We start from the raw sequence: 18,576 nt of genomic DNA, 5'->3' as shown, positions 1-18,576 counted from the left end.
GATAGTTTACGCGCCATTATCTGTGACGTCATATGCGACCTCGAGCGAGAAGATTTGAAAACAGTTGATAGCCATTTCATAAACAGATTAGATTTAATTGACAAACAAACAATTATCACATTAACAACTTGTAAATAACACTGCATTAGGGTGTTTTGTGCCGTTTAAGGGTGTACTTGCTGTCAGTAGAGAGGATTTGGACTGTATCTTTTTTAACTGTCGAAGGAAGGTATGAGGGACAAGACGTGAATATATTTTGTCGGCACAACGACTTTGCCATAAAAACCCCCAGTAGAATTTGTCCCTGTACTTTTTAAAACAAACACTTGGACAAAGACGTAGATAAACTGCGAGAAAATGGTTCTATCGAAGCTACGCACTGTTACATATAGACCTACGGCATATGCTTTCCGTTCTGCTCTCGAATTCAATACACACTCGCACCAAATGACCTTCACCTTGTAACAACATGTAGGCAGAACTTTGCTAGCAGTGTCTACCAACTGGTAGTTTTAAAAAAGAAATTTAAAGATAAAAGATAATTGAACTTTCAATTATAAATAATAAAATATAATATTTCCCGACTTTCAATTGAATTATAATGCTTTCATTTTTTTTTAAGGAACGCGTAAGTGTTTACAACAACAGTACGCCGCGCTCCCACTTCCTAAGTAACAACGTGTTGATAACAAAAAATAATGATTAGGCGTAATAAAATTGTTTTAATAAAATAATTTAAAAGTATTGTGATTTTCACAATAAGTTTGATTATTATTATTATTATTATTTTCCGAAATGCTCCCGTGACAGTAGGCCTAGTTGTCAATGATACATAATCGTATCATAATTTAGGCCTATCTAACTTCTCCAAAAATAAATTTAATAATAATTGCACTGTTTATTTTAGAAAAGCAACAACGCTAATTACAGTTGTTTACAGAAATGGCATTACCAAATTGTGTTTAGACAGTGATCCCATGTAAACATTATTTACTCGCAAATTTATGCATATTTCATACTCGCTTTTCTCGCTACATTTGGGTCGCTGTTTGTATGCACTGGTGGCTAAAAGATATAAGACTCGGGAAATTTGTCAACATCGAAATAAATGTTATCCATGGTAAATAAATTAGGCCCCTAAAACCCGAGCATTTAAAAATATCTAACACTACTTTTACAACAAGTTGATCGACGAAGGTCGCATATGACGTCACTGTACCATGTGACTACCTATCTAATTAACTAGGCTTTTTGAAATCGGGGCTTAGATTTAAGTCCGTATTGTGGCTAATTATCGCAATACTTCAGCGAACGAACTATTACAATTAATTTCTATAAGCATAAGGAAGACAAAATGTATATAATTCTGTATACTTTGAAAACACGAGATGTGTCCTTTAAAGCATTGGACTGGTGAACCGCAGATCTCGATTTCAAATCCGCCAGGGTCTTTTGTTCATGTGTGTTGAAATAATTTTTTTGAAATCATGTTTTTATCCAAATTTGCATATTTTCTGTCTTTTGACATATATACGTATTATATATCATCATATCTTTAATGATTAAATCAATTCGTACTGATTTGAGAAACTGTTTCAGGGTGTAGTGAGCCACCTTAACACCAAACAAAATTTTCTTCATGACGGAATAAAAGTGTCAAATTTTCTTCTTTTATTCTAGTTTGAAATGACATATTAACTGTACATGTATATTATTTTGCCAGTGTTTCCGAGGACTGAATGACGGAGATGATTTTAATCACACTGCAACACGAAATGCCAAGCAATGCTTTAAAAATTCACAAGAAAGGTAAAAAATACACAATTGTTGGTGACATACGTTTAATCGAAAATTGTGACCAATTTCCTGTAATACAATGATTGGTATGACGAATAAAACTGCTGATTTCAAACAAGTTTAGGTTACTCTGAGGATGAGTGTGCACACTCGAACTCCCACTTGTTATACGAGACGTTCAGACAATGTTATACATGTGTATGGACCTTACAAAAAGCTTTTATATCGTGACCAGTGTCACGTATTACTGAGCAATGAAAATTAAAACCGGATTTGGCATTGATGAAATTAATTGGGACTACCCAGGCGATCATCATACCCTGCGTAAATTTCTGGTCCATGTGTGACCAGACTGTTTAATCTATCTTGATCTCTAATTTAGCGAGTGGTCTCTATGGCCGCAGGTCAGTGGCTATCCTAATACAAATCGGACAACATTTTATAGCGAGTGTTTTGATTTCTATCTTAATTTGAAAAAAGGGACAGGTGCGACACCAATGTAGATCTCGCTTTATTGTCAATCTCTTAGAAAGTAGTTTCGGAGAGAGAGAGAGAGAGAGAGAGAGAGAGAGAGAGAGGGACTTTTTGGTGAGTCGCCCCTTTCCTACGAACAAGATTGAAACCACCTTCTCTTTACATGTTTTACTCGAATTAAATCACATGTACATGTATCAGATCTAGAATTTTATATATATATATATATATATATATATATATATATATATATATATATATATATATATATGTATGTATATATGTATGTATGTATGTATGTATACATGTACATTTCACATTTAAACAGCTTTTAATTTTGCGACATAGTTCACATTGTAATGTTTCATTACCTCTGTGTATCATGAGAACCTGAAGCATGGTATGTTATGGAGCTTCCTTATTGACATTCGTGTATACATGTACTAAGATTAAAGAAGGAAGTAGAAGATAACAGGGCACATGTCTGAGACCGAACCAATAAGCATCATTCGATACTTTGACATGTGTCTTCAGATGACTTAGAATGACAGACTAGCTTAGATTCGACATGGATTCAGATCATTTGCACTCGTTAATTCGTAGCATACCTTAGTTATAGATGGGGCATCTTGAGTAAACACGGCAACCAAAAAGAAAAAAGAAAAGAAAGAAAGAATGAAATTGCATGTAGAAAGTGATAAGCTTCTAGAGCTAATGAATGTGAAGTAAGCAACCTGCATATGTAATCCACATTATGGGACTATCTTAAATAAATGTCAGTATAAAATATAAATTAAGTTTGACCTATAATACATTATCAATTATCATTTCTCTTAAAATGATAAAAACAAAATGTGATTTTTTTTTTTACATGCATTTCTCCGCGCATTCAGTTAGTTGCACATAGTTCGGACTTACCTTTGTTTGTTAACGTGCAGATCAGGAATAAAGATATCAGAATCCTCAACGCCGTCATCTTCATGCTGAGCGGTCCTCAACTGGTATGATGTATGAACAATGCTATTTATATACACGCACCCATTGACTATTGTCGGCGATTTTCGTCATCCCCCGGCAATGCTGATTGAAATCTCTTCCGTAACAACGCCTCATTCATAGGACAAATCAAATTTTTTCGTTTACTTCTCTGATCGTCTTTTATAAATCAAATCATCGGCCTTTAAGGTCGACGGACATTAGGTACACCTGGTAATAACGGGTATTGTACACGTGACAGTCACATTGGTATACGGTATAACAATTTATGTACATGTACTCGGTTAATATCTTATCTATATATATGGTTCATTTACGAAATTATAATTATTTTCCTAAAATAACCAATTTAATTTACCAGAGACCTTCAGGATAAAGCCTTTGATTGACTTTTAAGGTATTAGGCTGTGGGTTGTAATCTCTCACACTATCTTTTATATCATCTTTTAAATGATTCCCACATCTGTCTTTATATACAACACACAGCGCAATGACATAAATTGAAATAAAAATCAATTATAATGATGATAATAAATGCGCTAAAACTGTAAAAATCTTAAAATAAATGTTAAGGAAAATGCATGTATGCCATGTACATGTATATATTACATGTATGACTAGATGCTATCTTAAGATAGTAATACCCCCACGCAAGTGTTTGTCTTTGATATCCTCTCAGTCGTACTTTTGTAACTAGCAAAGGAACCACAATAATTACGACATAACATACCTATACTATATATATATTTTAGCTGCATATGTCATGATGCATTGAGTATTTTGTTGGGCAAGTGCTCCAGGGTCACCCCAACTCCCATGATTTTTTGATTGTTCAAATATCTTTAAAATGGTTTGGGTTCAACCCTTAAAGCAAATATATTCTTGTTGTACATGGCACAATGCACTGAGCACAAGGTTTTTGTTCATCATTTATCTGCCTGATTTGACCTGAAGATGAAAAAGAAAAGATCCGAAAACTAATTGCACTTTTAAAGGACACCACCAATCATCTCCCAAAAGAGTATTGGCTACTGCATAGATGTAAGAAGAGATCTGTGAACCAGCTTTTTCAATAGAAAAACATCGTTTTCAACTCGCAGTTGGCCCTCAGAGTGAAAAGAAAATTCTGAAACTTATTGCACATCTTTAGGACGCCACCAATCATCTTCCAAAAGATGATTTGGCTGCTACGTAAAGTGTATGAGGAGTTCTGGAAACCATTTTGACCACCATTTCCGAAACCTTAATGTGTATCTAATGGACTCCACATATCAGACGGACGGACCAGGGTAACAATAATATACTCAAACATTCTTCAGAAAGTGCGGGTAATAAAATAACTATAATTACACGAAAGATTTACTAGCGTTGAACTCACTGCTTTGATTCGGTTTGAACATACATGCGTATTTTCATTTAACTATGTTCAGGTCACCCCTAGGGAAAAAAACTAAAGGACTATTATACCATATACAACCAAGTTAAGGGGTGTGGTGGATTCAAACCCTTTGCCCACCCCTCCTCATTATACATATATAATATATATACCTGGTATTTACCAATCAAAGGCCTTCAGAGGGCATGTGAAATTTCAACAGTTAGTAAATCAAATGCAATATAGCTTATTATCATGATTATGTCAGACACGGCGAAGAAGACTACCAACTCTCATGAAATGGTAGGTTGTGATCCGTCTGATAGTGAAATATCTGAAAGTGCATAATATATGTATACTTTTGATACTTAATGGTTTCTGAATCACAACCTCTATGATCGTGACAGATCTTATTCACACACCACGCTGTGACGTTCACCAGGGAATATATGATACATTTTATGCACTTAGCAGACATGGGGTCAATTACATTCAAAGTAATCGATTATAATTACAGATTACATTGAAATTTATGATTACAATTACATCTATTTTGAAATGTAATTGATTATAATTACAATTACTTTGAAAAGTAATCAATTACAATTACAGATTACTTTTAGATACTTTTGCTGAGCAAAGCTTTATCTTTACTACTGCACCCATCCCACTCTAAACCAAGACCTAGCTGTTATTTGTCTCATAATTAAAACCCACATATTATAAATATTCCAGGTGACATGTCACACTCTAGGGAACTTAGATAATAGCACCCAGTTTCCAGTGCACCAGTTGTTTGTTTAGTATCTGTCAATTAGTAGAAATTCACCTGTAGAGATCAAGTGTATCTAAACTGAATTCCAAGAAAGACAACGATGAGGTTTCTGTTTCTTTTTCATTAATGTAAATAAAAGGTGTATAAAACCTTCATCTTCCGATAGCCATTTTTGTTGTTGTTTTGTGGTTATGAAGGTTGGATTACCCCATCAGGAAATTTAATCAAACATTAAAACTTGATAAAACAACGGTGAAATCTATAGGCTATATGGGGGAGGGGTACATGGCCTGTTTTTTTTTCAACTGAAAGAAGATAAATCTATTCTACAACAGTGAATCTGAAAATTGCATGAAAGACTTTTAATATAAAATCCAGATAGCATTAAAACGCTATAACCTAGTGCCAGACCGGAAAGGTAATATTAATGTGCTAAGTGGCCATCATTGATCCACATTCTCTGGAGGATCTTATAACTGGTATAACCAGGTTAAAATGTTAAATAACTTTCAAAATTATGATGGGAAGTGTTGATATGTCAGCTAAAATTTGGTATGGCATTGTAACCTATGCCACAGAGGAAATCCGAGAAAACAACTAAGTTTAACATTCAGATTTTGCATAACAAACTTATTGATGAGCAAATATCTGTGTTGTAAGCGCAAAGGCAGTTGTCTGGGGTCCACACCACAACATCAGAGCATTGTAACTTGTCAACCATGCTTGCTGTTTAACATAGAATTTGATCACAAACTCATTCCACTACTAAAGGTGCTAACTCTATTTCGAGTTTTTTTGTAAAATAAAAATATAAAACATATAGAATGAAATAAATTAATAAATGCATCTGATTTAAATGAATAAGATATCAAGAAATAATATTTATAAAAACATCATCAGAAGAAAACTTGTTGATAATAAAAAAAATAAAACATGAAAAATATACAAAATTAATGAAAGTAATCAAAAAAGTAATCTAAAAATAATCATGATTACAGGGTAAAATTAATGTAATCGATTACAATTACATGTAATCTAAAAAGTACATGATTACAGATTACATTCGATTACATGAAAAACTGTAATCGATTACAGACGATTACAGATTACGATTACCCCATCTCTGACACTTAGGTGTACGATAAGTAAATCCTGTAACACTTTTATTCCTCGGACGTCTTTACTGTTGATATGGAGATTTATAGCTTGTAAAATTGATACATGTATGCATATGGTATCCGTATCTGCAGCGTATGTCCCGAATTCATTCTCAGATGAATACTCTTAATCCGAAGATATAACACAAAATACCATGAAATCCATTCTCATATATTGGCCTATATATATATATATATATATATATGTATATGTATATATATATATATATATATATATATATATATATAGAGAGAGAGAGAGAGAGAGAGAGAGAGAGAGAGAGAGAGAGAGAGAGAGAGAGAGAGACTTTGATTTGTTTGACCTTGAAAAATATATTAGCTTGAAAAATAATACAGTATATTTTCCCTTAGACTTCTCTCTCACTCACTCACCTCTTGGATTGTTGATTTTAATGCGAGATCTGTGTCTATTAATTGACTTTGTTGATTTTGTTGTTTAATCGTGTTCTTGTGGCAATCATATTATTTTTCGTTGTCAGCACTGTTTTTACCATATCCGAATCAACAATAGTACGGACTACCAAATATTGTTTTGAACTTAATCACTCCAAATCATGATCTTCCCACCATTTTATTTCACAATCACACTGTTTTGGAAGTTTTCCCTCTAAATTTGTCTGATTTCTATTATTTTGAAAAATAATGCTATTTTCATCCCGACCCGACCATGGTACAAACTCTCTACACTATCGTCAGTAAACACGCTTAGGTAGCAGGGGACAGTTTCGCACTATAGACTTTTTAAAAAAAAAATGGAAATACCCCATATTTGAAGTGATATTACATGTGTAAAAATGTATACAATAACTTTAGGATGTATGTCAAATGTAGCTGAGTGCTTAATAAAAATGTTGATATACAACATGTAGGTATCATCATGATTCCTAGCATATAGATGGGTGCAAATACGAAACTAATACACGTGGTCAGTTTCTGAAGAAATTCCGGTGAAAACATGCAGGGTCCAGCAAAAGGTCTGTAGCTGAGAGGGAAGGTGGATGGCCCCATATGAAAGGTAGATTTTTGAGAAGGGCAGGTAGGGTTCTAGATTGTGCACAGTGTCTAAATCCACATGTTTGGTACTGTGATGGTGTTGGGGTGGTGCGGATTAGCCCAAATGAGAGAAAATCAAAGCAAAAAAGTGGAACCTGTTCAGTTTTGTGCACCAACACCAGTATTTATAGATTACATGTAATTTAGGGTCATAATTTATTAACTACACCAATATGAAATACAAGTATTGACATAAAAGGGAAATATGATTTTTCATTCGTCTGTCATAATCTGACTTTGATGTATATCCCTTATTCACATGTTTCAGAACCAAAGAAACTGTCCCCTGCCACCTTACAACGAAACCATTTTTCTCATTCAGTACAACAGTGCATCATTCTTGTTAACAATGTAGTATTGATACTTGCCATTTTTTCGTGGTGTGTGATATTTGTTTATGCAATGTATATCTCTTGATAAAGACGCGGGATGCGTCGAAAATTAATCCAATACCTTCTTTGTTGTTACAATGTTTTCTGTGTTGTTCTATTGGGTGATGAAGGAAGCATGCAATGCAGAAAAAAAATCACAATCCGCGAAGTATTGCTATCTTCGTCATCCGATAAAACAACCAAGAAAGGTATTTTTCTGTTCATATTTATATTTTTGTATTTTAAGAAATCATAGACTAAACTATCATAATGTTGACACATTTGTTAATTCGTTAATTTGAACGAAACAGCCAATACACCCTTTTACCTTGACGACGCTCCATATTTGGTAGTGATTACGCGGACAGGTGGTACTAAAATATAACATTGTCGAGGAGGAAAGCAATGCCAATTTGAAAAGAAATATAAGAGAAAAGATTCAGTGAATGTAATTATTACAACTAGGACACACACGCACGAACACACACACAATGAAATTCACCTTCGGTAGATTTTAGATTTACACTTGGCTATCATTCCATTTACAATAGTTAATTCAAATAAAATCATCTCAAGAGTCAATCGTTGAACGATGAACACAGATTCAGACTTGGAGGATGTGTGAAACTAACGGATATAACTTATCATGTTGAAGAATGTTTTAAAGTATTTTAAAAGATGCACAGGTCACTGAAATGATTACTCATCCTCTTTATATCATATAGAGAACTATCGGCTTTGTAAAACATATATCCAGATAAGCTCAATATTTGTTGAAAGTTACTGTATGTATTACATTATTTGAGATTTGAGAGAAAGTGTAACTTGATGACGGATGTTTTGCTTTAATGGCATGCGAATCATGAATTGAAGGACAAAGGTCAGGAAATTAAATCCACAATACATCGCGTTTTCATAAAATAAAAATTACACAGACGTTTTCGGTTTCCTTCCATTGCCTACACATGTCATTTCTTACCACAAAGGGGCAATTCTTCTGAACTATACATACGTGGGTACCCACATAATTATGTTGTACATGAATATGAAACATCAAGCTGCAATTCAAAATAACGTTTGGTCGAGATCAACAGATCAATATTGGATAAGAATCTCAAATAAAGTATTTAGGGGAAGGGAATTTAAAAAATCAAAATATTCCAACACCGATTACAGTGTACATGATTTTTTTTTCAGGATCGAATTAACCTTTTTTAATGTGCATTCGAAGTGACATTTAAAAGTACACATTCATTGTGAATAAACAGTGGATAAGAATTACTTGTTCTTGTTAATCAGTTGGATCAACATTCATCCTATTTAGTTTGAAGAGGGGAACCTTAATTAAAACTTTTTGTGATATTTCCTTTAAAAGCATAGAAAATTTCCTTTTTGTCTGTATTGGTATGTTGCCCCATCACTGTAAAAATGGTAAGTGTCTATATCTATGTTTTCGCACAGAATTTTGTCGAAAAACGGTTTCAAATAAGCCCAAACTGCTAGTGGACAATGCTCCAAAGACATTGTTTTGTCTTGGGATTATCCAAATGGTCTCGGGATTATTCGCGGACCAATCACACGACACGTTATAAATTCGTACTCTGTGACCTACTTTTTGGCTGCCAGTGGAAGAGATGAAGCCCTGTCCGATCAATGCACGCAAGCTTGTGACAAATAAAAGAGATGAGATGGGTTTTGAATTGAAAATACTTGTAGTACATGTATGACATCTCCCTGACCTGTCGCTCGCCAGAATTCCTTAGGTAACGCTGTAATTACTTGGAAAATGTACACATGTTCCCTAAACCTCCCCAAATTAAAAAGTGGTGTCATTGTAAACCTATAGCAAAAACTATTTTATTCTAGCTTTTAGTTGGTACGTTTAATATGGTCATTTCAGTACCAAGAAATGAAAGAAAGCAATGCACGTGCATACACGCGCAGGCGAGTATGAGTCCTTAATTTTCTTGATGTCATTTGTATCATATAAATTTCATAATGTTTGCATCACAGATAAGAAAGTTATAGTACTAGTGATTTTAAAATCGTCCAATCAGAAATCAGAACACGTGCATGTACGTGCTGAGCAGTAATTTTAATTACAGCAATTTTTAAGGAGTACTAAAACACACATAAAACTTTAACATCAAAAGAATTTAATGAAAAACAAAAACGTTAGCGTCCTTTAAAAAAAAAATGAACATTTGGAAGACGATGCATGGGCGTGTGCGTTGGCATTTTGTATTAAACCAATATATAGATACACATATTATCTACCTATGCTGTGAATATCAACTCATTCAGTTCATTAAAGTAGTGATTGCAAGGCATCACGTGGTTTATTCATGTATATTCTAAAAAAGAGACTATTTTCGTTTCCAATTCCACAATCCGCCAAGCACTAAGCATCAGTAATAATGACAGACGATGGAAACAAAGACCTGTCAGATATAACCAGACACAGGATAAAGTGAAAATATGTTTAGAAATATACAAGTAAAATAAATACAAATGAAAAATCCCTTATGTTTTAATCATTTTTTAAATAATAGTCATAGTGTACGTCAACATGATTCATGTACCCTCCCCCGCTCCCCGGTTAATTTTTACTCTTAGAAAACGTAAATTTAATTCACAGACCACTAGGCCTATTAAAATTATAGTATATAATGCTATGAATTTCATAAAATGTATATGGTGTTAGTGCACGTAAATCTAAAGTGCTGGATATACATGTATAATATCCAAGGGAAATCGTTAGGCCGAGGAAACACGGGTTATGTAAACGCGTCATTTTAAGCAAACAATATTGATTATTTTAATCATATCTTTCCTAAGTACACTATACATAGATTTAAAACACTTTATTTTGCAACAAATATTCTCATCGTCCACTTTGAGATCGTCAGCTAAGAGGGGATCTACTATGTAACGTGGATGTTAAGAGAAATCAAAAAGTGTGAATTTTGAAAACAGCATTTACTATTAATATGATTTTGCTCAATTAGTTCAGTTATTTCTTATAATTTAAAAAATAAATAAAGTTTTGTTGTTTTTTGATAATCGCTTGGTTTGAAATGAGAAACAAAAACATCGCAGAAAATACGTCACAATGCACAGTTTGCATGGGTGTGTTACATTTCCCGCGTTTTTAACATACACTTACAGAGCGTGATTATACAAGTAATTTCAAACAGAAAGTAATAAAAACATCTCCAAAGCCACAGTACTATCATTCTATGTGAAATTATTTCAATAGTAAACATGAAAACATATTTATAGTTTTAACATGAGTTAAAATAAATACATGTAAGATACATATCTATTGTAATTATCACCTGCAGCATTTATGTAAGGAGGGGGTAACTATAGTGATCATAGCGCCATAGTAAACCTGAAAACCAATATTGATACTTTCAGGAAAAATTCCTACTAACATATGTCAAAATAAAAAGAATTCATTGGTCATTTATTTCTCAGGGGGTGGAAATGTCTGTTTTGGTGAATAATTGCCTTCTAAAAATTGTACAATTTTTCATAAGGAGCCGTGCTACTACTTCATATGAAAACAAATGGACATCTTGATACAAATTATTTTTAACTTCAATTTGATATAGAATTTGTATCAATTTTAAACACCGTCTGAAACACCTGTACCATTTATTACAGAAAGTCGACAAGAGGGGTTACTATGACAACCGTAGCATCACAAATTCCGTGAAAACCATACATGATACTTTCATAACGAGTTACAGATACTGTCAACTACAAAATATGTAAAAATTAAAAAAAATTCATAGATTCATTAATTTTCAATGACCCATGCAATCACTACCTTAAGAAGAGTTACAGGTGTTTAAGTATAATTATCCAATCAAAAAGAAGCGCACGTACATGCACGTGCAGATTGGTAATTTTGACCACGAAAATCATTTAAGGGTCTCAATATCTACCTATGATATGGAAATCAAACCATTGCAATGAACAACCAAAAAGTTAGATTGATTGCAAAGTTAGTGTACAAAAAATGTGATACACGTGCATGCGTGACATTTTGCACATCTACAAATGATATAATGTCATTCTATTAAGGTTTCATGTCGATCCCATGTGTATTCTGATTTCGAATATTTTGTACCAAAATTGCAATGCACGTGCGTGCGAGTGTAGACAAAAGGACTATCGTTCAGCACATCTACAAATGCTACACTATCACCTTGGAAAGTTTCATATCGGTCACTCATGTAGTTTCTGAGAACACTCTCGGACAAAAAAGTACCGGAGAAAAATAATAGTAAGAAGCAGAGTAAAAACAATATGTTCCCAAACTTTGTTAGGGGAACATAGTTATATATAAAAAAAAAGGGGGGGGTGGTGGTGGTGGTGTAGTAATACTAACAATCTACGGCAAACTCTACGCGCATAAATTTGACACATGTGATAGTTCTTTATAAAATCACCCGTTGTCAAGTAGTGTTACCCATTGCTAGATACTTTCACCCCGGAGCGCTGCTTTCTATTCTCAGAGGGAAATATCATGTTTTTTTCAAATGGTCCTCGACCAATCAGATTCGAGTATATTACACGAAAGTATAATATAAAAATTATCACATGCGTTAAATTTATGCGTTTATGGTTCGCAGTAGATTGTCGTTTGAGCGTTTGTAATAAACGCGAATACCTGCATTGATACATTCTGTATATATAACATCGCATGATAGTGATTGATCAAATGTAAACAGACGTACAAGTTTGTCTGCTTTGTTGTTTAAGCTATCGTATAACATTCAGTGAAATAAAAAAAAAATACATTGCATTTACTTGATGGCAACATTAAAAATTTCACCCCGAGAAAACCATTGTCAACTGAGGTTGACAATGGTATCTTGAGGGATGAATATTTTCAAAGTCACCGTGGGGATCCGGGTTAGAATAGGTCCTCAGTACCCCTTGTTGTAAGAGGCGACTAAATGGGCGGTCCCTCGGATGGGACCTCAAAAACCTAGGTCCCGTGTCACAGCAGGTGTGGCACGATAAAGACCCCTCTCTGCTCAAAGGCCGTAAGCGCCGAGAATAAGCCTAAATTTTGCAGCCCGTCACCGGCAATGGTGGCGTCTCCATATGAGAGAAATATTTTGGAGAGGGACGTTAAACAATATACACCTATTTACTGGCTATGAGGACAATAAACTTGCTATTGTCTGAAGAGTCAGTAAATAGGTGTTTTAATATATCAAAGTAGACTTTACTTGTGTCAGACATACCAAAGTGAAGTAAACTAATTAGAGTTATCGGATTTTGACGTTACAGAAAAGAAAACGTGGGGAAAATATAGCATCCGGTAAATAGTTTCGAGACTATTTCCCTAGGATGAGATAGTTCAGAAACTATTTCACGGCTAGCGTTATCTATAAGAAATAGCAAATTTATTTACCTAACATTTATATAGCAAAAACATTCTGAGGTGTAATAATAATTATACAAACAATCAATCAACTACATGCAATATTTATATATTACATATTTTATCATTTAATCAACCAAACGATTGAATAAAAGCGATTTTAATTACGCCGTTTTGAAAGCAAATCGCAACATTCAAAACCGATTTCATTAAGTCGTTTGGCTGATTAAAAGATATCGTTAAAAATTATTTATTTTGAGCATAAAATTGGCATCTTGTCGGCATTTTTTCGGCGACTTACATCAAATATCATCTTTCAAAAGTTGTGTAATAACCTGGACAACATTCATTTTATTGACTTAATTTTTGATGATAAGCTACAAAATTATCATTTTGATTTTACAACAACCAAGACGAAAAAATATGTCGTTTGAAAACTTATCAAGTTTTAAAAGTCGTTTAATTGTTACAATTAGCGACATATCAACTTCTTAATATTGACATTTTGATGTAATAGTGAACAAAACAGAGTACATGTACTTAACGTTTCCGTATTTATTAGTGTGATAGAGTGTTCTATAACAACACGACAGCGAGTTGTGTAAAATACGCCGGTTTCGAGATACGTCCGAGTTATTTCCCTTTGGAGAACTCTCGTACGTAGTAAGGCACGAAGCAGTTTGTTTACAAGCGGCGGTGAGACAAATAAGTGAATATGTTTAACTAAGTTTCTCATACGCAGTTCATCACCCGAATTCGACTGATACACAGAACTAAGTAAATGATAAGTATTCAGGGAGCAATTAAATACATTGAATTCTTATTATATCACGTTATTTCGATGCTCGTACGTATCTCATCCATATTACATGTAATTGCAAATATGACACTGCTTTTATGTTTCCACTTTTTTTCTTTTTTTTTTAAAGAATCCGCTTTTAATACACTTTATCGTCTTTCTCACTGACTGTTGAAGGCAGCGGCGTGTTCTGCACATATACATGTATGTAAAAACGCGACAGCATGTTTTGTAAAAGTTGTTAGCGTCACGTGACATTAAAACACTGTCGCACATGGTCTGTTTGGGAACCGTACTGTGCAAACTCCCCGTCGAGGCCTCATTACGTCACAGTGCCTACGAATAGACCTCTCCTATGTGACGCACCACAATATACAGATTTGTATATTGTGAGTCCGCGATTATCACGCAGACAAATTACACTAAAGAAGTAGTTCGCAGTTAAAAGTCTGAAGATATTAATATTAAAAGCATTAATATAAAGGTATGGATTTTATTTTAAACATAAAATGATCAAAAGATCATTAAAAAGTAGGGATACTCTGTTCAAATTATTGTGTAAAGTAATGAATTTGATGTTTACGTTCTTGTTTTGAAAGTTGTTTACGTTTGACGTTATGTTTTTTCGTCATTCTACAGTGACGTCACAGTATACGCGGCCTACGAAATCGCTATCCCATAATGCCTAAGTGGAAGAGTTTGGTTTGTGAGCAAACGAACTCTGGTGGAAGTTTGCCGTACTGTGCTCATATGCAGACAAAATGATATACTGTATTCATAATCCACGTGATGTGAATGAATCTATAAACATATAGGCTACATGAAATGAAGCATTTGATCTATAGATATGAATGATACATACAAAACAATGGCTTTTTATTGTGATATCAGTAAAAAGAATGTTCAAATTAAACAATATAATAAATTATGAGCGTAGAAGTAGATAAATTAAAGATGGCAAAATTATGAGTAAAACATGAGGTGTTATATGAAAGCCACAGCTTAATTCTAAGGTTTTTGGTAAACCTTTCGTGACTAATGGTGTACAATCCACATTATAAGGCCAGTCACACCGGTTAGTTTTAGTGTTGAACTCTAGAGTTGGCGGGCAGCTTTGCATGTATGTTCTTCCACTCGCACACTGAACGTATTTGGAACAATCATACGGAAATCTGTAATATCCGTCGGGAGAAATGCTACAATCCACCTCTACAATTTAGTAAATGGAGAAGAATGTCAAATAATACAATCATGCATAAATAAATTCAGTCATCAATAAAATGATAAAGAAGGATACATGTACATCAGTATGGTACAGCTTTGAAAAGTTGTATTCATGTTAGAGTCATAGATCTACTTAAGATTAGCATGATTTCACTCAGTGCATGAGGAATTGTGGTCAAAAAATGACGAATAACTTAAGGATAGATTCTTATCGTCATTCAGACAAATTAGAAGATATGCGACATAAGTGTATCTGTACATGCATTTTCTTCAATTGTGAAAGATGTAAATCATGGAGCATTTGTAATATCTAATACTTAAATTGGGAAAGGGGAACCTGAATTAACGGGAACTATATTTTCAGACTACTATCGCTTTATTAACGCATTTCAAAAATTAAAAAAAATGTCTTGTCTCCAGTAGAAAAGTGACACCCTCCTCCAAATGTTTTTTTTCCTTTAAATTATGGGAATGATTTATAACTTGCAAAAGTAATAGAGCATAGTAAATTTACATGTTATTTCCTGGGAACAATTTAGGTGCCCTAACTCTGATACTTTTTAGGGTGTGTGTGTGTGAAAAAAAAAGATTTTCTCTTTCCTATAAAATCAAACCCCTACATTTTTAATGTCATTACGCATGTTATTACACCTGTGTTCTTATCTGGAAAACTTCCAAAAATATCTAAGTATTGAAAGTATGAAAGAAATATGACTATAAATCTGAAAATTATCAGAGGAAATTCTGCCTAACTTATATTAATATTATTTTCAAACATACAAGATGTGTATTAGTTCTGCTGCAAATTAGGACAAAATTGCAACAAATCATTAGTATTTATACATTTCATGCCTGTCCCAATGTACATGTAATACATGTACTAAGGCCTTCTGTATCAAAATATTCCATCCTCAATTCAGATGTGGTTGTAAGGGTTATCTTGTTTTCATTATCCTTTTATTCAAATAACATTTAGAAGAAGAGTAGGAAATGGTTTGCACCTGTCGGTTGGTATGGCAGTAGATTTCGAGAACCCTTTAAATGACAACCAACCTTAATACATAGGTTGGTCAAGACCATTACACGAGGTTTTCTAGTATGCATATTGCAATTGTTATGCGAATAATAAATAGAGATTGAACCCTTTTTTTCGAATGTTCATAAAACTTGATTAGTAGGATAGGCATGAATAGGTAATTTTTTTCCTGTTGATTCTCAGGTTAAACAGTCTAAGGATGCATATAACATGATCTAATTTTCATTGCTATAATATGAATTCCTGAGTCTGGAATCCATGGTTGTCATAACTTGGCTATATTTAAAGCAATATGAACTGTAATCAGCAGCAATGTTTCGTAAGTTTAAAATTAAAAAAATGACAACAAAGATGAAATCACACTTACAATTTTAGAAAGAAAATATTGAATTACTTGTCTTACAAGACAGTATTTGTAAGACGTAAACGCAGTATGCAAGTGACCTTAGGTCAGAGTTCTGCGCGCGCTCGAACAATTGTTGACGTTGAAACAAATGTGCTGAAACAAGTTCTCAAGTCTAAATCGACTGGGTCGGCACAAAAAAGACTGAAGATGGAAGACAATTTAAAGTTAAAAAGTGTAAAATTTATATTGGTGATCAGTATTTTGTATAATTTAGTAAAAATTTTGTGTACGCATAACATACCCCCTCGTACATGTAACAAGAGTACCGCAAACAATACAACATACGCCTGTCGGACATTGAAATTCAACCTGAAAGCATATTATGCACTCTGAATTGATTTCACACACATTCTAAATAGAAAAGTCTTACAGTAGTTCATGGTGAAAATGTGAACTGATTATGCATTTCTCTGAGAAGGAGGTTGTGACAAAATTTCCGGGCAATACCTGTATCCATAACAAACAAAAACAAAAAACAACAAAAAAAAAAAAACAAATAAAAAAAATCGGGAAAACTGCTTGACCTACTTCTAACCCTAAAGTAAGTCATGGTGCACCAATCCAGCTGAAATGCTAACTGACCTTGTATTTCTATGAGAGGAAGCTTGTGACTAAATTTCTATCCATGACGAAAAGAAAAGGCCGGAAAACTGTTTAACATACTTTTAGCCCTAAAGTAGGTCACGGACAGACGGACCAATACAGCTGAAATACAAATCGAACTTGTATTCCTCCAGGAGGAAGCTTATGACTAAATTTCATGGCAATATCTGTATCCATAACGATAAAAAAGTCCGAAAAAAATGTTTGACCTACTTTTAGCCCTAAAGTAAGTCATGGTCAACCAATGCAGCTGAAATGCAAACTCATTCCTATGCGTCTTGCGGGAAGGATTGTGACCAAATATCAAAGCTGTACATGCATTTGTTACAGAAAAAAGTCTGTAAAATATCACATCGGACGGACAGCCAGACAACGTCACAACATACGTTCCGTCTAACGACGGGCGTATAAGAGATGGGCAATTGCCTTTGATTCCATCTTCGATACCAATTTGTTTTCAGCATCTCACACGTGCCTTCTTGACGATCAATAATCTTCGTATTACCGAAAGATAATGAGCAATGCTGAATTCAAATAAATGGACATCACAGGGTTGCATTTGGTAAGTATGTACGCTAATTGTATGTTGAGTAAAATATTGTAATCACCTCTTCCCAGTGAACATAAAGCTGCATAAAATCTGCATTAAAATTTGCTGCCGATTATAACTCATATTGCTTTAACGTTAGTCACATGAATTGAGTATGGGATTGAAGTATAGATCCCATTGGCAGGGCATTTGAACAGCATTTCCATAAACACACACCGATAATACCTTGTACAATGCTACACATTCTCGAAACAGAAATCCACGTGAATTATGTCCACTATGATATCAAAGGAAAGATGAAAATTGCAGGGGAAAATTAATTGCCCTATACTGTCGTACAGATAGGCATCATAAGGAAGGACAGATAGAAGTAATAATGGAAAAACAATTTCTATCACAATCTTTGAGTATTTTCATATCTGCATTTTCAAATTCAAGGACTGGTTATGTTTTCTTAACTTATATACAGGATACAAACAAAACCCCAGGACCTTGCATACTTAGATATGTAGTTATATTTAAGGAAAAGATATAT

General features: G+C 33.9%; 2 protein-coding genes across 3 annotated transcripts in view; both read right to left on the bottom strand.

Moving 5' to 3' along the window:
* The window catches only part of LOC130053991 (chitotriosidase-1-like), a 12,045-nt gene extending 8,709 nt beyond the window's left edge, over nt 1–3,336 (bottom strand). Inside the window, exon 1 of the mRNA XM_056161956.1 lies at nt 3,190–3,336. Within this exon, the coding sequence (XP_056017931.1) occupies nt 3,190–3,253 (64 nt within the window). The 5' untranslated portion in view covers nt 3,254–3,336. The remainder of the gene's footprint in view (nt 1–3,189) is intronic.
* LOC125667914 (uncharacterized) overlaps nt 1–18,576 on the bottom strand; it is a 179,568-nt gene that overhangs the window by 14,682 nt on the left and 146,310 nt on the right. Inside the window, exon 44 of one of the 2 annotated variants that reach the window (XM_056161949.1) lies at nt 15,082–15,431. The exons of the other annotated variant lie outside the window; for it this stretch is intronic. Coding sequence (XP_056017924.1) covers nt 15,148–15,431 — 284 coding nt within the window. The 3' untranslated portion in view covers nt 15,082–15,147. Of the gene's footprint in view, nt 1–15,081; nt 15,432–18,576 lie in introns of those variants that run through there. 2 annotated transcript variants of the gene reach the window in all.

Source organism: Ostrea edulis, chromosome 4 (genome assembly GCF_947568905.1).
Source record: "Ostrea edulis chromosome 4, xbOstEdul1.1, whole genome shotgun sequence".
Taxonomy (NCBI): Eukaryota; Metazoa; Mollusca; class Bivalvia; order Ostreida; family Ostreidae; genus Ostrea; species Ostrea edulis.
The sequence above is the reverse complement of the archived record's forward strand: the minus strand, read 5'-3'. Positions and strand labels throughout refer to the sequence as shown.